This window comes from Leptonychotes weddellii, chromosome 8, assembly GCF_054177405.1.
Source record: "Leptonychotes weddellii isolate Sample4059 chromosome 8, ASM5417740v2, whole genome shotgun sequence".
Classification (NCBI taxonomy): domain Eukaryota; kingdom Metazoa; phylum Chordata; class Mammalia; order Carnivora; family Phocidae; genus Leptonychotes; species Leptonychotes weddellii.
The window spans coordinates 103,832,106-103,852,743 of record NC_138376.1 but is presented as its reverse complement, the minus strand read 5'-3'; the positions used below and the strand labels follow the sequence as shown (position 1 = coordinate 103,852,743).

The 20,638-nt window shown below is 33.3% G+C and overlaps 1 protein-coding gene across 5 annotated transcripts in view; it reads left to right on the top strand.

Moving 5' to 3' along the window:
* Positions 1 to 20,638, top strand: part of HBS1L (HBS1 like translational GTPase) — an 86,266-nt gene that overhangs the window by 11,986 nt on the left and 53,642 nt on the right. For 2 of the 5 annotated variants that reach the window (XM_081829049.1, XM_081829048.1), the window contains one exon: positions 376 to 570. The exons of 1 other annotated variant lie outside the window; for it this stretch is intronic. In XM_081829049.1, the coding sequence (XP_081685175.1) occupies positions 376 to 570 (195 nt within the window). Of the gene's footprint in view, positions 1 to 375; positions 571 to 1,806; positions 9,478 to 20,638 lie in introns of those variants that run through there. 2 more of the 5 variants (XM_006738190.3, XM_081829051.1) reach the window with 2 other exon arrangements.

The following is a 20,638-nucleotide window of genomic DNA, read 5'->3' as shown; positions in this document are numbered from 1 at the left end:
AAATGTCCCTGGTAGCTTCAAGGGAAATTTATATTTTATTAAGTATATTTTGCGATTAACTCTGTGGTTGAAAAATTGGTTGTGTGGCTCTTATTTAGTAACTGGAATTTTTGACTGAGATCTTCATTTCCTTAGGAGAGAAACTTCAGTAATTTGTTTTCTTTTAGCAATATTTATTGTTTATTGTTTCATGAGCTCTAATAGGGAAAGATAGGTATATTGTGGATAAAAATATAATCATTACAAATAATTTTTGCCAGGGAAAGAGGAGAGTTGGACATCTAATATAGTTTCAAATCCTTTTTTTGTTTTGTTTTGAAGATTGAGGGTTCTTTCATGGCATCATTTCAGACTTCTAATTATTTTCTGTTCTAGCTCGTCTTCATTCATGCCTTGATCACATGAGAGAGGTACTTGGAGATGCTGTGCCAGATGACACTTTGATTGAAGCGGTTCTGAAGAACAAGTTTGATGTGCAGAAGGCTTTGGCAGTGATTCTGGAACAAGATAAAATGCAGAATTGGAAGGTCAAGAGTGAGGGAGCAATATCTACAGGGAAGATAGCAAAAGGTATGCTTTTACTTGTTCTCTTTTAGTTGTCTTACAGTTAATGCTTTAAAAGAGGCTTTGTTTTGCTTTAGCTGTTTAGAAGAATGGGCAGAAAATTGTGCATGTTACAGGAATCCTGATGATCATCAGTTGATTTTCCCATTTGTGAATTTTTAAGCTGAGTGCTTTGTTTTCTTCCCTCTGTTAAAGCTTGTTTTTTTAATTATTTCCCTGCTTCTTTTTTAACTATCAAGATATAGGGGAAATAAAATCCGATAAAAACAAGACAAGACACTTGTTGCTTCTTGTCAGTAGCTTAGAAAGTTTTTTGATTGTTGTTTTTTTAACTCTGATGGCTCAGGAGATGGAAATTAATAGCCAGACAATTAATTATAAAAATGCCTTTATGTTTATAGCATTTGTAAATGTATTAGTTTTATTTAAATATTATAAGTATCATAATTATACTGTTCTTGCATTTCAAAGCCAGATCTTTAATTTTAAATTTATAGAATTTGGGGTTATTTCTCGAATTTAATTGGCATAAGAAGGGAACTGAGGTATCTTTATAATAATTGGTATGGTATCTGCCAGTAGGAACATGGTTATTTATTAACTGGGTTGATATTTCCTGTATCCTGAGGCCTAGATTTTTACCATAACAAAGTTGTATGCAGTCTGTTACCATGAAATAAGGGTGGTTTTTTATTTTCTATTTAAATTTTAAAAGAATTTTGATGGGGAGGCACTTGCAACTGACCATATGAAAATGAATCTATAATATTTTATCTTTATTAATAGTTTTTTCCAGAAATTACAGAATGTTATTTGTTTGCTTGTTTTTAATACATTAACAATATAGGAGAAGATGAACCTAGTTCCTTTCATTGGTCTTTTAGACATTTTGAATTTGACAATTCTGACGATACTTTAAATATGTTAAATCCTCACATTATAAAATTTGTGAAAATTAGAATATTGACTAACTTGGTACTTATATTTGTATATATCAGTGAACAAAGTAAGAAGGTCACTTTAGATGGTTAAAGGAAGGTAAAATTCCTTTATTATTGTTTTTTTAGAGTGTTCACTTTTTATTAAATAATGATCAAATATTTGATCACTTTATTCATGTTATAATCAAAAGAAACATTTAGTAATTAAATGCCTCATTTCATGTTTCCTTTTGGTTGCTGTGACTGTCTTCTGCATATGTCAACCTATTCATCTGAAAATTAATGGCTTTTGTAAGGTAAGGAGTCTTATTATCTTCCTCTGAAGTTTCAGCTGATAATGTTCAAAGCTCTTGTCCTCAATCCACAAACCACTTGGATCATAGTAGCAAATCCTTTGATTTTTCTGGTCCAGTAGCAAAATCTGGATTATATCCTAATTCCTCAGTTGTACCAAGTCACTATTTACTCCATAAAAAAAAGAAACTTGACAGACCTAAAAGTGAAAAGAAACTAGAATCATGTAAGTTAACAAAAGAGCTGTCACCAGCTGACCTAATTGATGATATGCCAAGAGATTCTTGTAAAAGTCAGCCATCAGTCAGATTATCAACCACAGATAGTCTGGAAAGTCTATTTTCAAAGAATCTAGGTACTGATATGTTAAGACCTCATGAATCTGAATGTGTTTCCAAAGATGATTCTTCATTCAAAGAAATACCAGATTTAAAATCCTTAATGATAAAGAACATAACACCTAATAACTCTTTATGTACTCAAAATAATTCGCTACCTGATTTGCAAAACATTCCAGTAGAAAACAGCATAGGAAATTTAAATGATCATTCGCTCTTAACTAGCTCATTGGAAAATACGGCTCATGATAATTTAAATGCTAGTAAAATGACTGACGTTGGAAGTGTTTCTTCAGTTGAACAAAGTGCAAAGAATTACATTTTAAAAAATGACAGTTTGCAGTTTTCCCAGTGTGAAAGTCCATCCCTAGCTGGACTATTGCAGGAGCACAAAGAAAACAATCCAAGCCAGTGCTTTACTTTATCTGATCTTTGTAACCAGTCATCTTCCAGTTTCACGGATCTAAGTTTGGGATCCTTTCCCCTGTCACAGCTAGCAAATCGGTATCTATCTTCGACTGGAATATCAGAATTAACAGGATCTCTGTCATCTTTGGCATTTTGTAAAGCTTCTCCTACAAGAGACCTTGAGAATTTGTCACTTTCTGATTTGATTGCAGAAACAATTGATATAGACAACTCTCAGATTAAGAAGGATTCTTTTAAGCTCAGTTTATCTGAAATGAGGTCACCTGGGATAGATTCAAATATTGATCTTAGTGTCCTTATAAAAACCCCTGATTTTGTTCCAAAACATGCGGTAGACCAATCAGTTGCTCCAACATCAGAAACAAAAGTTTTAAGTTCAAAGTTAGGGAAAAGCTTCAATTCTGCTAAGGATAATAAAAAAACCAATAAAGGCCCTTTGACTAGGAAACCACCTTTTTCTCTCTCTTGGACCAAGGCCCTTGCTGCTAGACCTTCAGCTTTTGCTTCAACACTGTGTCTTCGTTACCCACTGAAAAGCTGCAAGCGACGCACCCTTGACCTGTATAAGACTTTTCTTTATAGTAGACAAGTTCAAGACATAAAGGACAAAGAAATAAGTCCTCTTATAGCAATAACACCATTTGACTTCAAATCAGCATCTCCTGATGACATTGTAAAAGCTAATCAAAAGAAAGCTTTCACTAGAGAATAGTAACAAAAGGAAAACTTGATAACTGTTGTAGAGCTTTTGTTTTAAATTAATTTAAAGTCTTTATAGAATTACTTTATATTATGGGATTCAAGTTGTGATTTTTATATTAAAATTGTCTTAAGTCAGTTGATAGCTTTAGTTGATACGATTTTTGCACTGAAAAATTTTTTTTTTTTTTTACTATATCTTCTTTTAGTGATAACTGGCTTTATTTAAGTTGATAGCCTAAAATGGGTATATGTTTACAAAGTGCATTTGGAAACTTGATATAGTGAAATCAAACCTCTCAGATATTTTTGTTTGAAGCATTCAACTTTATAAGTTTTTACAATGAGACATTTTCTTTTATAAAGTATTTTTGTGCTTCGTTCTTAAATGAAAATGCCACTTGGGATTACTAAAGTTTAGTGATAAAAGATTTTTCTTATGATACATGGCATAGCGTAGGTGAGATGTAATTATATTTTAAAATATTAGTGATATCATTCCTATTCATTATTTTTCTGTAGATGAATATTTAAAATTTTTCTATTAAATTTTAAAATTCCTGACTTTTAAGAATACTGTGGAGGTTGTTGAAATACATTTTTTGATGATAATAAAATGAAAATCCTTTAGGGACCATGTATATACTGAAGTTGGATTAATACATAAGTTATTTTTATACATTTTCAAAACCATTTGTCCTAAATGCACACTTTAAAATAAATACATAGAAAGTGTTTTCAGGTATGGTTGCATGTTGTTTGAACAGATAGTTTTATCAGATCTCTTACCTTTTTTTTTTTTTTTTTACCATAAGTAATGTCGAGTTTTCCTCTTTGATACTGACAGCTTTGTATACTCCACTGACAAAGTTTCAGCAATGGTAGACCAAATAAGAGCTCTTCTAATTGCTAGAACAAGTATGTAATTCATACCTTAAAGCAGTGGTCCTTAGCTAACAATCAGAATCACTGGGGGAATTTTGTCAAAACACAGATACTGTGGCTTCACTCTAGACATGGTCAGTCTTTGAGGGATGGCATTTGGGAATGTGTATTTTCAAAATGGTCCGTAGGTGATTTTGATGTGTTACTTTTACTTGAGAACCACTGCCTTAGGGGAGGAAATCAGTAGTATGAGAGGAATTACTAATGCTAAGAATAACATCTGACCAATGTGAATTTACACTTCATAGTTGCTAGTAATCAGGAGTACCAAGGAAAATTATGAATTAGGAATTATAGTCTTTTACATTAAGAGTTTGCTGATAGTGTATTATTAATATTTCTTGCAGGAAAAAATAGTGTCTAAAATGTTATTTCTTAATGAAAATGAAATAGCTGGCCTTTTCCCAGTAAAGAAATACTTTTCTCTGGCAGCTACTTCACTATGCTTTTGATAATTTTTTTTTGTATTTCTTGTTTCGGTTTATTTTCAGAATGACATTCCAATATTTTTAGCTGTGTATAATGTTTTTATATCCAGTGTTTTGGTGGGAAAACTTAAGCCAGAATTATGTCTTCATTGTTCTTGACCACTTTTTCATGATGTCTTCAGGTTTTATTTTTAATTGCATATTTCAGTGCACATCATGCTGATGCTTAGGAGATCATATAAATCACATTATGTTTTATGGCCGATTTTAAAGTTTGGATTATCCCAACTGCTGATTTTGTTTTCCTACTCTTAAACCTTGATGAAACATTTTAGTAATTTTACAAAATTAGTATATGACTCATCAACTAGATTTATATATGGGTAGTCTCCCACTTAGAATTGAGTTGTATTCTATGAGTCTCTTTGGAACTGACAATAATTCCAGATAGATTGTTACGCAAGTGGTCCACTTTGCACATGAATCCACAAATAATACTTACTTAACCCATACTGAAATTGAACATGGTACTATTATTTTACCTTCTTTTACAACAGATTTTCGAGCGGAAATACAATACTTTTAAGCCATATAGTAGATCTTGTAGAGTGAACTAGGTTTACTTTTATTGACTGATTAGGATTGTAACTACCACTTAAAAGATTATTTAGGGGGAAAAACTATGTTGCAGAATGATAGGGAAGGCAACAATTTTTAAATAGGTCTCCCTCTTTCCCTTGTCATGGCTACTGGTCCGTCAGGCACATGCATGATATGGCCTTGTTGACTAAGGAAGTGTCACAGTCTCTGAGATTCAGAGAGTGGAACCAAGAAGGCCCCTTGCCCCTTCCACCCTTGGCTTTTGGCCATTGATAAAGAGATCAGTGTCTGTTTATGGATACCATTCCCAGTGACAATCATTGCTTGCACTAAGTGCATATTCTGCACCAACTGCTGGTTGTAGACTGACTGCTGTCTTGATAGCTCAGGTATGCTAAGAGTTTTGGTTTATTTTCTAATTCCAATATCAGTTTTGTGATGCAAAGCCATTTTTATTTGCATTATGATCAAGTGCATTAATATTTTTCTTTAGGAATGTAAATGATACTGTAATTATATTATAAGTCATATAAAATACAAAAGACATTTAAAATTACTATTTTTGCTCACTTTTTTTTTTGTCTTTAAATGATCTGAATGATTTAAATAATTTAAATAATTCATGGATGTTTTGTCCTTTTGCATTCTAAAGTCTTTGTTTGGCTCTTTTGGTTATGGTTCTTCTTTCCATTAATTGCCAAGAACTAGGGTTTCACTTGTGTACATAACACTTTGTTTAACTTTTCTTTCTTTTTTGTTTTACCTTTTTCCTATTTCGAGTTTAATAATTGGCATTCTAACCTCTTTTCGGCTTTGAATCCTTCTTTCTTGAACTTTTCTTTTGCCCTTTTTTCTTCTCATATAAGTAGCAATAAATATTCCCAGTGTGTTATATTTCATGTTTAGTATTCAAGTGGCAGGTCATGCAACTGATTGTCACACCAGAGATAAAACTAGTACAGCGCTTTTCTTTGTATGTGAAAGGAAGCACTGTTAAGATAAACACAGTTAAAAGTAATGAGTTCTTATGGGATTATTTACCTTTTAAATTGACCCTGAATTTATATGTGGACCATTACCAATAAACAAGTACACAGTTACACGTTGAGGAAGAACTATGTATCAACAAGTTTTTTGTTTTGTGTTCTACAAGTGTATATTGGTTATAGAGTCATTTTTGTAGTAGACTTAATAGTTTTTTGTTACTTATATAAACAAAGAGAATGTTGACCAGACAAGGAAGGGTTGATAGTAATTTCTTTACTAGTTTTCTTTTAAAATTATATAAAGCTCAGTGTATGCAGTTGTACATTGTATTTTTAATTTTTAGGGTGTAAAAGACTTGTCATTTTGAGTGTATATATACATTTTTGTAAAAGCTACATTGAAATAAATGATAATTCTGAGATTCTCTTAAATAAGAAAACATCACAGTTTATCCATAGGGATTTTTTAGATAAGCTTGATCCTTCAGAACAGAATTTCAATAATTTATGCTGAAGGTACCTGCTTTTATGTTCCTGTAAACAAATTAAAAAAAAAAAAAAAGAAACTACCTGGTTGTAAAGAATTTCTTCTAAAATATTTGTCACTTAGAATTCTTGCTTTCCAAAAGGTAGAATTTTATATATGTTTACCTTGGGGGACTTAACATACCATGCTCATGGGGACCATTTTAAACAGTGAAATAACCAACTAAAATCGTAATGTGAAAAATATGACACTAGATAGAAAAGGGTGTTATTTATGGTGTAAGAGCTGAAATAAGAAGGCAGAGTATCTTATCACCTTTTGACCTCAGCTGGGACTGTGCATATTGGATTCAAAGTTTTTGCTTCCCTGCACTTGTCTGGGCATGATTGCAAAAGTGCCACACATAGTGATTTTGGGGTTACTAATACATTTTAGTGAATAGGTGAATTTGCAAATACGGAAACTGTGAGTAATAGGGATGGATTGTACATTTTTTGACCCACTATTCTCCATCCTTGTTGCTACTTTACCTTTTTTTTTTTTTTTTAAGATTTTATTTATTTATTTGACACAGAGGGAGAGAGGGAGGGAGAGCACAAGCAGGGGGAGCGGCAGGCAGAGGGAGAAGCAGGCTTTCCGCTGAGCAGGGAGCCTGATGGGGGACTCAGTCCCAGCACCCTGGGATCATGACCTGAGCCGAAGGCAGACACTTAACGACTGAGCCACCCAGGTGCCCCACTACTTTACCTTTTAAAGGCCATTAGTTTGGGGCAGAATTACTGAAACATTTGTCTGGTTTCTTTACTTCTTGGGTTATTTCGACCAAAACACGTTACACATTACAGCCAGAGTAACTTTTCCAAATTTAGCTCTAATTTTCTGTCCTCTGTATAAATGTTTTAAATTGTTTTTGTAAGACCTTTTAGGAACTGGGTTCTGTTCATGTGTAGCCCTCCCCCCAACCCACCCAAGAACAAACCCACCTGAGTGTTTTCTGCTTCTGTATAGTGCTTTGCCCCTGCCACCGCCTCCTTTTCTCCCCCTGGCTAATCATCCTTCAGGTTGTAGTTTATATATCACTTTACTCCCAATCCTGGGGTAGGGGAACCTTCATATGCATCCTAGTTCACTGTATTCCTTTTATTACCATTCCATGTAAAATTACAACCTCCCTCCCCAATACATATAGTCCCTTTCCCTTGTAACCCTGCTTTATTGTTCCTCACAGCACTTAAATATCATCTGACATTGTGTGTGTGTGTGTGTGTACACAGTTATTGTTTTACTGTCTGTCTCCCTACTGATCCCCATGCCTCCCATGCAGTTGCTATGGGTGCAGGGATTTTACGTGTTCATTGCTGTCTCCTCAGCTTAGAATATGTCTGGCTCATAAATATAGGAAAGGGTTTAAAGTAAAAAGGGAGTGTCACTCTTAATACAGTCCCACGTTCTTGTTCCCTACAGGAAACTGTAAATGAATCTGTAAAAAAATCACTTCTTTTTTATTACTCTTCTAGAAACTTTATTTGCATTTCACTTATATGGACCTACATATGTATCTTTAGACAAATGGGAAGATATGTAACATTTCTATAACTGTATCATTTACCAAAGCATTTTGCAGATCTTTCCTTACCATTTATATAGAGATCAATCTCATTCTTTTCAAAAGCTGGTGTAGAGTTCCATAATAGGGTTGTACATTAAACAGCCGTTATCGATACTCATTTTTAAGTGTTTTCAGATGCTATTGCTAATGACTCCAAAATGAACATCCCATGATTTTAGAAGTTGAATTTCTAAGCCAAAAAATATATACTTTACATTTTTGATAGCTTCTACCTAATTGTCTTTAACAGAGGTTGTACTGATTTCCTTCTCACAAGTTTGTCAGTGTTTCTCTTCAGATTCTCACAGATATGGTTATTACTCTTTTTGGTATTATACCAACCTGATAATTAGAAAATATTTTTTCATTTATTTATGTCTTTAATAGAGTAAAGGTAACTGCTTTATTGTATATTTAAATCTATTTGTATTTCCTTTTCTTGGAACTGTCTATTCTTAATCTTTGCCCATTTTTCTGCTTATTATCTTTCATAATGACTTTTAGTGTGTGTGTGTATACATACAATGCATGTATTGTATACACACATGCATACATACCACATGTATTTAAATGTTAAAGAAATTAGTCCTTTGTTATATGCATGGAAAATACTCTTTCTGATTCCCAGCTTGTCGTTTTTATAACAGAATTTTAATTTTAATACATTCAAATGCATCGATCTTAAAGGTTTTTGTTTGAAAGTTCTGTTCCACTACAAGATAATTTTTTAAAACATTACTCATTTTTTCTAATACATTTGACATTTGACAGATTCTTCTACTTTTTTTTTTAAACACCTTTGAATCTTTGATTCAACTGCCATTAGGGAGTGAGATAGGAATCCAGTTTCTTCACCAGCATCTTTTGTCTTTCCAACAGCTGGATTTGTAATGGTATCTTTTGTTGAATTACATATCCTTTTTCTTTCTTAACCTTATTTGAACTGCCATCTTTGACATGCACTAAGTTCTTCTCTATTTTGGGACTCTGCCATTCCATTTCTTTGTCTTGTTTTATGCCAGTACCAAATTTTAATTACTGTAGCAATTATTACACAATTTTGATTGTTTTGTAGGCTGTCTTGTTTCTTCTTTCCTTTTTCATAGTTTCCATGAGTTAGCTCACTTGATTATCTCACTTGGAAACAGCTTGTCAAATTTTCTGAAAAAAATCCAGTTATAATTGTTATTGAGATAGTTAATGTTACCAGAAGCTTTGTGGAGAAAATATACTGTCTTTATAGATGGCAAAAGGCTTTTGACATTACATTATTAAACATTAAGCTTTATTTAATAGATTTTCTAGTAGACTTGTAATATTGGAATGATCCTAGTTGGTCATGGTAGATTGTACTTTTAATATGATGGATTTTATTTGCTAATATTTTATTCAAGATTATTCCATCTATTCATAAATTTAATTTGCAGTTGTGTGTATATGTATGTGTTTGGGTTTTGGTTTCTCTTTGTGATGGTTTTATAGAGTTTCAAAGAGCATTGAAATTATTCCTTTCATCATAGGATTTATCTTTCTCAATATTCTAGGGTCAGTTTGAATGTTTGGTTTTTCTTAGAAAACCATCTTCATCCAGGTTGACAAATATATTTTTTTAGCATTATAGCAAACATTGTCTTATTTTTTTTTTTTTAGATTCTTATATGCAGTTAAATCTCCATTCTTATTTTATTTAATTATTTTTGGTAGTTTTATTTATTTAAGTAATCTCTACACCCCACATGGGGCTCAAACTTAGGTCCCCGAAATCAAGAGTTGCATACAGGCAGGCACCCCAATCGCTATTCCTCCCCTCTACTTTACTCTTCCCCTCTACCTGTTTTTTTTTTTGTCTTTTTTTTTTTTTAATTACCATTGTTTTATTCCCTGAAGATTGGCTCCTGGATTAATAATTAGCTGTACTGGTATTTTTTTCATTAAATTGTGAGTTTATTTGTTTATTACCAAATTTGTTTTCCATTTTTTTTTCTACCTTTGTGAGTGGAACATTTAACTTAAATGCATTTTTAATTCTTTACCTTAAAAGTTAATTTTAATTTATGAGATTGCAGACAGAAAAATTCAGAAAATAATGTAGCAATCACTTGTGGACCCATCATTTAGTTTCAGATCTCTCTCTAAGAAATAAATTGTTAGATTGGAGTCCTAGCTCCACCCTTTCCTTATTCCTCCCCACTACCTTGTAGTAGATCTGCACTGTTCACATTCGGTCTCATTTACTTAGGTCTCTGAAGTTATATTTTCCCTAGGGATACTGCATTTGCTGTGGCTCATGGATTCCTTTAGAATCATTGTTATTTTCTGGGTTCTTTTAGAGTTACTGTTTCTGGATAATTCACAGTTTTGATTTTGATTTCCTTTTTAAGCCAAGAACCTGAAAGAATTTTAAAATTTCCAGGTTGTGGGAGTTTTTTATTTGTTTTTGTAATGACTACCGGTTTCATTGTACTTTTACCAGAGAATGTGGTCTGTGCCCTTTACTTATTGAAGTGTATTGAGGTTTTTCTTTGAGGCCCAATGTAGTTTTAGAATGGTTTCATAGGCACTTATCAAGAGTATGAATTCTGTCTGAAGAATACAAAATATGATGCATTTCCGTTACTTTTTTTTGTTAGTTACTTTTTTTTTTAATTTTTTAAAAGATTTTATTTATTTATTTGAGAGAGAGAGAGCAGGAGTGGCAGGGAGGGGCAGACTCCCCACTGAGCAGGGAGCCTATGTGGGGCTCCATCCCGAGGCCCTGCGATCATGACCTGAGCCAAAGACAGGCTTAACTGACTGAGCTACCCAGGTGCCCCTTGTTAATTGCTTTTAAAATTGTTACAGGGTTCAGTATTACTTAAATTCGGTTTTCTTAATTGGTGGTTATAAGCTGAGAGAGGTAAGTTAAAATATAATAAGACCCTTGCATTTTATTTCATCTTACTACTAACAGGTTTTACCCTATTTTTGATAGACAGAGATACGTGATCTTCCTGTGGATTCGAAGTTTTCATTAATGTAAAGTTCCTCTATGATTTGTTCTATGCTTTTTGACTTAAATTCAATTTGCTTAATGTCATGATTGCTGCTTTCTCTAAGTTCTATTTCTTCATACTTTTGCTTTCAGTGTTTTGAATCAGTTTGGTTTAGTTGTGCCTCCTGTAGATGTGTATAATTGCGTTTGTCAGAGACTTGTAATAGAGGAGTTTTTCTCATTTATGGGAATGATAGGATAGATAGAATGCTTTCTGTGATGTGTGGCCTATATTTTGATGTGGTATATACTCTTTGGTAACTTGGAGATTTGTACTATCTTTGTAACATAGTAACATACTTCAACTTTTTAAATTTGCTAACCCTAAAAGGTATGTGTTGATCTCATTATGAAAGATGAAGAAATTAATTTATACTTCACCTCCACTCTGTTTCTCTTAATTTTTGTTTATATTTTAAGTTCTTATTTATACCTTTTATAATATGTTTAAACTTCTACTAACTGAATTATTAACTTTAAACAGTTATTTAAGGAGTCCTGGATTTAAAAGTTGAGCTCAGCAAAGTTACACTTTCTCATACTTGCCCCCTCTCTCTTTTTGTCCTATATTTTTAGTCATATTATTTATTGGCAAGATTTATAGCATTTTTATTTTATTCTGTATTCAAAGCTTCCTTAATTTCAAACCAACCGTAGTTATTTTAAAATAGATTTCTCATGATTAGACTTCTATTTGTATAATTTGACTTTGACATCTGGTTTGACAGATCACCTTCCCCTCCTTGCAAAATATTCATGTGTGAAATAACTTCCCAAATTTTCGAATATATGAAAGTGATTATGTGGCCTATATTTGCATGACAGATTGACAAATAATGGTTTTGGGTCCCTCTTCCTTTTGTGGAGGGCTTTGCAGACATTGCTGTACCATTTTCTAGTGTTGTATGTTGCTAGCTAGTCTGATTCTGTTGCTTTTAGTTTGATCTTTATTTCTCCAGTATTTTTCCCCCCCCTCTGTATTTCTGAGTTCTGCAGGCTTGTTTTCCAACTTTTTCTCCTGGTGTTTTTATCTTCTTCTCTTTTATCCTTAGTGTTCTCTTTCTCTCTCCTAACCCCTCCCCCCAACCATATGTAGGTGTGTGTGTGTGTGTGTGTGTGTGTGTGTGTGTGTGTGTATGTTTTGGGAGAAAAATGGGATAGAAACTAGATATTTTTTCCTTAAAGCACTTGATCAAATTAAACACTCCCTTTTCAACTGTAAAACTGGACTGATTTGAGAGACTCATGAATAAGGCAGACATTGTATCAAAGATTTAAATGCTTAGGTATAATTATTCCACTATCCATATCAACTTGACTTGATCATGACGTAGCACTGAACAGCATAGAAGGAAATCTGTTTCTCATTTAGAGAATTTTTTAAGTTTTTGTACTTTCAGAATTTTGGAATGAGAACTTAATACTTGTGTGAAAATTAGCCTTTTATTATGGTGTAATGAATTAAAACTCTGATGTCTAGAATAATGCATTAAATGTTGATGTGTCTCCTTAATTCGGATAACATTTTAGTTCATTTTGTTAACATGTGTGATATGGAAAATCACCAATAGCAAATATAAATGACCTTCAAATGGGTTATTGTCTAATTTGTTATACATTAATATGAGTGGACTGCTAAAAGAGCATATATTTAGGGAGTAAAATCCTGGGACAGTCTTTTAGTTTTCTGATGGTATTTTCCTTGCTACCTTAAATCTACCAAGAGAGAAAACTCTCTAAAACTGAGTAACACAGACTCTTTTTTTTGTTGTTACAAAAACATCCAAATTGAAATACATATAGTAGTGTTTGAAAGGAAAGTTCTTGGCAGACAAATCTTAATATTTATCTTTAGAATTGTATAATTAGTCAACCTAACTTGGAAGAAAAATAGCTTTTCACACAATGGATATTATTGTGTGAGGTGAGGTTTAACTCTTTAATGGCTGTTGGGGTTTTTTCTAACTTTCGATTTGTTTTTTTTTTAGAGAACTAGTTGGCCTAAAAAAAAGTAAGCATTAAGAAAAATAGTTGGTCTGCAAATCTGGTAAAGGAATCGTACGTAATTTAAATTTAACAGTTTTTACAGTTCTTAAAATTGATATTTCCATTGCCTTACAAATAAAGTGGGCAGTAATCATTTAAATTAATTAAATCATTCAAAGAACTGATTGTTTAAAAGCGTTGGAGGCTTTGGATAAATATATTTCAATAGTGTACTTTACAGTTGAGCTACTGTTTTTGGTACAGTTTGTCTTAAGTAATATTGGCTTGCCCATACTGTTTAGAAATCTATATTCATTTTCCTTTCCCTTTGAATTTCATCTTGTTTTCCCTTCATTGGGAAAATAAACTCTAATTTTACATAGTGAGGTTGTATTTTCTAGCATCGCTTTGCTAGTTTTATAGTATTAATACTCTATTAAACAGTCTTCGTATAGTATATCTGTATTCTCCTGTTTGAATGTCTGTAAAATATTATTTCTAACTATACTCTGATTTTCGTATGGTTGAGTCTTAATGGTAGGTTGTTCACTAGAGAAGGTACAAAGAATTAAAAAAAGATAAAAGCAGAGTTGTAAACGCGCCTGCAACAGGATCGTTTTTTTACTACTTCTTTATTGTGCTGTATTTGTCTTTTCAACATTACCTGACTAAATGGAAGAGAAAGTGACATTAGATTTTTAGGAGATGCAGCCTCCTCTTTCTTCTCGGGTAGAGCATATTGTGAGTGTTTTATCCTTGTCCTGAAAACAAATCCCAGTTTTAATTTGAAAAGTCTGTATTACAAAGAAGACTTATTAGTATGAGATGTTAACACTTTATATGAACTTTTAGTAATGTGCTTAAAATACATATTTCGGGGGCGCCTGGGTGGCTCAGTCATTAAGTGTCTGCCTTCAGCTCAGGTCATGATCCCAGGGTCCTGGGATTGAGCCCCGCATCGGGCTCCCTGCTCGGTGGGAAGCCTGCTTCTCCCTCTCCCACTCTCCCTGCTTGTGTTCCCTCTCTTGCTGTCTCTCTCTCTGTCAAATAAATAAATAAAATCTTTAAAAAAAAAAATACATATTTCATTTTACTTTAATCCTTTGTTGTAAGGAGTTTAAAATAGGCGTATTTAATTTAAACTACAGTATTTTTGATGTCCCTTTAAAATATCTTTCTTTGTAAAACTTTTTCACTAGTTTATCACTAAGTAATTTTATTGAAACAATTAGAAGAATTTTATACTTGTACAGAAAACTTTAGAATTAATTGACTTTCTGCTTTAAAATTATGTGGGCTTTTGAAAGGAAGTGGTTTATTTCACTGAGAAACTCATCTGGTTTAGAATGTTTTCAGATAGGTCTTAAGATTCTCTTTGTATGTACACCTACACTGGAAAAACTTAAACACTAATTGCTTAATTTAAAAATAATTTGCTTTAGACTCTCAAAACAGCTTATCTTCTTGATAGAGCCAGTACCATATAAGAACTGCATGAATGCTAAATATGGAGTTTTCTCTTAGGCCTAATTACTTTTTTTTTTAAACCATAGAAATAATAATCTGATTACAGGTGTATACTTTCACGTGTCATTCCTAGGCAATTCTTTTAGTATGTTTTTGAGTGCCTAATGTATGTACATACTAAGCATTGCTAAGTACTTCAACAAGGAGTAGAGTGGAAGCAAAAGACAAAATTCATTTTAGCCAGTATTTAATTTTCATATTCATTTTTGTCACAAAAGCATGTGGTAGCCATTGGAGACATAGATCTAGGTCACAGACTTTCCCGTGAAGCTTTATAGTAGTTCTGGTATTCTCTTGGTCATTAGGAGAATCTGTGAGTTAGGTGGAAGAAACTGAGGCCTAAATAAAATAAATAATTTGACTTAATTTCACATGAGTATTGAGAGGCAAATTGTAACTCAAACTGAGTTCTTTTGAACTCCAGTGCTTTTTTCATGGTTATGTGGTACTTGCAACAAAGTTTTATATTACAGTAATTTAACCTTGTTTGGTGTTTGTTGATAAGTACCTTAAGGATAAAATTAAATCCCTTGTTAAGGAAATCAGCTTTATCATCAGTGAGGTATTCAAAAATTACTTTCAAGTATTTTTTCTGCCAGTATGACTTAACTAAGAGACGTGGCATTCATGTATAGAGAATTGGTATCCATTTTTCAAATCCTTGCAAACGAGCAGTCCTAAGAAGTGAAGCCTTTTTCTCATTTACTTAATTTTAAATCACTTTGTGGTCTTCCATTTCTTGAGCACCAATTCTGTTTGATTTAAAATCTTTTTTTTTCTTTAAGAGTATTTATTTATTTGACAGAGAGAGAGAGAGTGCACATGCAGGTGGAGTAGCAGGGAGAGGGAGAAGCAGGCTCCCCACTGAGGAAGGAGCCAGATGTGGGACTCAATCCCAGGACCCCCCATTATCCAGAATTGAGTTATTAGCATATTGATGCATTTAAGCAATAACAGTAGACAATATTAATGAACACTTATATGCCGAATATTGTACTTTTTATCTCTGTTGTCTCCTTTAATGTTCACAATAACCATATCGAGTAGGTATTTTTTTTTTTTTTTAGATTTTATTTATTTGAGAGAGAGAGAGCACATGGTTGGGGGGAGAGGGGGAGGGAGAAGCAGGCTCTCCACTGAGCAGGGAGCCTGGCACAGGGCAGGATCCCAGGACCCTGGGATCATGACCTGAGCCGAAGGTAGACAGACGCTCAACCGACTGAGCCACCCAGGTGCCCCATGTAGGGATTATTTTTATCCTAGTTTTACACCTGGAGGATCTGAAGCTCAAAAATGACTAAACATCGGGGCGCCTGGGTGGCTCAGTTGGTTAAGTGACTGCCTTCGGCTCAGGTCATGATCCTGGAGTCCCGGGATCGAGTCCCGCATCGGGCTCCCTGCTCGGCGGGGAGTCTGCTTCTCCCTCTCCCACTCCCCGTTTGTGTTCCCTCTCTCGCTGTGTCTTTCTCTGTCAAATAAATAAATAAAATCTTTAAAAAAAAAAAATGACTAAACATCTTGCTCTAGGCCACAAAACTAGTACATGATAATGCCAATGTCCTTCTCTGTTTTACACATTGTTTGTGTACCTGTTTCTGTATGCAGAGAATATGTTTTTTTTTTTTATGAGACCACACATCACTTTTTGAACACATTTTAACTTAATCATGTGCTATATATATGTTAAAATTTTTAAATTTTTGTTCAATTTTTAAAAAATTTGTTCAATTTTTTTTAATTAGGGTAAAATACACATAACATAAAGTTTACCATATTAACCATTTTTTTAATGCACTCCCATGTTTATTGCAGCCTTATCCACAATAGTCAAGGCATGGAGGCAACCAGGTTAACCATTTTTAAGTGTACAGTTCAGTAATGTTAAATATATTCACAGTATTTTGAAACCAGTCTCCAGAACTTTTTCATCTTGCAAAACTGAAACTCTGTACTCTTCATTTTCCCCTCCCCCTGCCTCTAGCAACCATCCATAGACTTTTTTTTGTATGCCAGCAAATTCAGGTTTTCATAGTATTCTGTTATTTCATCACTTACTCTAGGAACTTAAGTTTTCAATTTATTATTACAAAAAGTGCTTCAGCAAACATTTTGTACATTTGTGTGTTTTTTCAATTCTGTTATAAAAGATATTTATAGAGTAGTAGTGGATAGAGTAGCTGGTTAAAAAGGTATGGGCATTTTTAATGCTTTTGCTACATATTATGAAGTTACCCTTTAGAAAGGTTGTACTAATACTTAACATTTAATTTTTAATCATAATAACATTTCTAATGCTATTTTATAAAGGATAATTATATTTCACTGATGGATTATATATTTGTATTAAAGCTTTCTTTCATTAATAGAGTGGATAAGAGTCAAAGATGGTGACTTTCTTATGCCATTTTTGGGAGGCTTGCTGTGATGATGGTCACCTATGTGTTCCTGAAAGTTTTATCTGTGCTGCATTGTGCACGCTGTTATGTAGGTTGGCATTGTATAAAATACCACTTATTCTTGAGAAAACAGTACCTAACTTAGAAGTTTCTTTCTTTTTTTTAAGATTTTATTTATTTATTTGACAGAGAGAGAGAGCGAGAGCAGGAACACAAGCAGGGTGAGTGGGAGAGCGAGAGGCTTCCTGCTGAGCAGGGAGCCCGATGTGGGACTCGATCCCAGGACCCTGGGATCATGACCTGAGCCGAAGGCAGACGCTTAACGACTAAGCCACCCAGGCGCCCAACTTAGAAGTTTCTGTGATAAGTAAAATAGTCCATGATGTGCTGTTGGCACAGTGTATGGCACATAGAAAATTCTCACCAAGTGCTGACTGTCTTAGTTCAAAGAAATGAAGTGCTCTTTCACTACCAACTAAGGAACGAGTGCAGCTAAAAGGTGATTATATTAAAGTCTAATGCACTGGGGTGCTTAAATGACTTCTGACTTTTTTTTTTAAAGATCAGTTAACATAGTGTATCATTATTTTCAGTGGTAGAGTTCAGTGATTCATCAGTTGCATATAGTACCCAGTGCTCATTACAACAAGTGCCCTCCAGCTGCTGACTTTTTTAGGCTTTTTTTTTTTCATCCTTCATGATGTTTTCATATAAGCCACTTTGGCTCTTCTCTCTACTTAGCCATTTTTAACAGCCTGATAGAGATTCTTCTATGTATTTCTTTATTTTCACATAATATGTAAAAACAGACACACATACAGGGATTTTTCATTAATGTTTTATTAAAATACTATAATTTCATTTTCCTTATAATACATTGTCAGCTAGGATATTTCCAACTTACTCTTTTTGGTGATTTTATGATATTCCATGATGTGGCTATGCTACAGTTTATTAAAAATTTGCCTTATTGAAGGACATTCATTTTATTTCCAATTTTTGTTTCTATGAACAGTGCTGTTTATAGAACATCTGCAAACATATCCTTACAAACCAGGGCTTTTGATGTTATGAGATAGATCTCCTGTAGCGGGATTGCTATATTGAAAGGTGTATGGTTTGTTTTAAATAGGTATGGCCATTGCTTTATGAAAGTTATTATGGTTCATCCCTTTTCCAGCAGTAGGTATTAGTACTTTTCTTGATTTTGGACAGTCTGACAAGTGAGAAGTTAATGTATTCATTGTTCCTTTATTTTGCATTTTTATGATCATTAATGAAGTCAAGTATGTTCATATATTCATTTGCCATTTGAACTTGTTCTGTGGATTGCTAATTGTATCCTTTGCCCATTTTTAATTAGGTTGTCTTTTCCTTATTAATTTGAAGTCTTTATATTACAGATACTAATTTTTGAAAAAATTACTGAAGTATAGTTGACATACAATGTTGTATTAGTTTCAAGTGTACAACATAATGATTCAACAATTCTATACATTACTCAGTGCTATGATAAGTGTAATCAACATCTGTCACCATCTGACATTATTATTGACTTTATTCCCTATGCTGTACTTTGCATCTCCATGACTATTTATTTTATAACTGGAAGTTTGTACCTCTTAATTTCCTTCACCTTTCTTCCCCACCCACCTCCCCTCTGGCAACCTTTGTATCTGAGAGGTTTTTTTTATTCATTTGTTTTTTAGATTTCCACATATAAGTTGAAATCATGTGGTATTTATCTTTTCTCTGACTTAGTTCACTTAGCATAACTTTCTCTAGGTCTACCCATGTCGTTGCAAATAGCAAGATTTCATTCATTTATTATGGTTGAGTAATATTCCTCTGTGTGTGTGTGTGTGTGGTGTATCACATCTTTATCCATTCATCGATTGATGAACACTTCGGTTGTTTTTATATCTTGGCTATTGTAAATAATGCTGCAGTAAACATTGTGGTGCATAAATCTTTTCAAATTAATGTGTTTGTTTTGTATCATACGGTATTTCTATTTTTAATTTTTTGAGGAGCCTCCATACTGTTCTCCACAGTGGTTGTACCAGTTTGCATTCCCTGTGCACAAGGGTTCCCTTTTCTCCGTATCCTTGCCAACACTTGATATGTCTTATCTTTTGGATACTAGCCATTCTGACAGGTGTGAAGTGATGCTTCGTTGTGGTTTTGATTTGCATTTCCCTAATCATGAGTGATGTTGAGCATCTTTTCATGTGTCTGTTGGCCATTTGCATGTCTTCTTTGGAAAAATGTCTATTCAGGTCTTCTGCCTGTTTTTTAATCAGACTGTTTTTTGGTGTTATGTGAGTTCTTTATATATTTTGGATATTAACCCCTTATTGGATATCATCATTTGCAAATATCTTCTCCCATTCAGTAGGTTTCTTTTTCATTTTGTTTATGGTTTCCTTCACTGTTACTTTGGTGTAGTCCTAATAGTTTATTTTTGTTTTTGTTTCCCTTGCCTAAGGAGACACATCCATAAATATGTGGCTAAGGCCAGTGTCTGAGAGAGAAATTTTTTTAGTCCTATGCATTGTAAATAATTTTCCCAGTCTTTATTTTCTTTATCATCTCTTTTTCTATAGAAAAACTTAAAAACTTTGTCACTCTGTCTTTTTAACTTAGTAGGTTCCAGTCTTGGATTTAAACCATCACCCCCTCAAAAAACTCTAGGTTATAAACATTCTAAATTTTCTTTTGAGAGAATTATATGAATTTTTTTATGTTTGACTTCTAATTCTTCTAAAATTTATTTTTGTGTGGTGTGTAAAGAAGGGTCAAACTTTATTTTCTTCCAGATTTTCAGTGCATCAGCTTTTATGTCAGTAGTGTGTGGTATAGTAAGAGGGGATAGTAGCTCTCAGATTAGATCAGTATTGTTTTGCAAACTAGCTCTGTCATTTGTTATCTGCATGACTTTGGTTGACTGGATTTTTCTGAGACTTTGTTTAAAATGGCCATAATGTTATCTACTTCAAATATATTGTGATTTATTTAATCCAGCTTCTGCCATATAATAGTCTCTTAAAACAGTGCTGGTTTCCTGTTTCTTCTTCCTTTTACTAATTGCTTTAAAATTCATTACATTTGTTATCAGGGAGTTATTTCTGGATATGGGTAATGTTCGATATTACCAGGTCTTCTTAAATCATTTGGGAATGATTCTTGGTCCCACATATGAATTCATGATGATGTCAGCGGTTAGTATATGACCTTTTGTATATCCTTTTAAAACTTCATTTTTTTTAGGATTATTCAGTGCAGTAGCCTCTTCCTGTCTTTAAGACCATGTTCTTGGAAGATCCCAAAGGTAGAATTTAGGAAAGAAATTGAAGACTAGGTGGAAATAAGGATTAA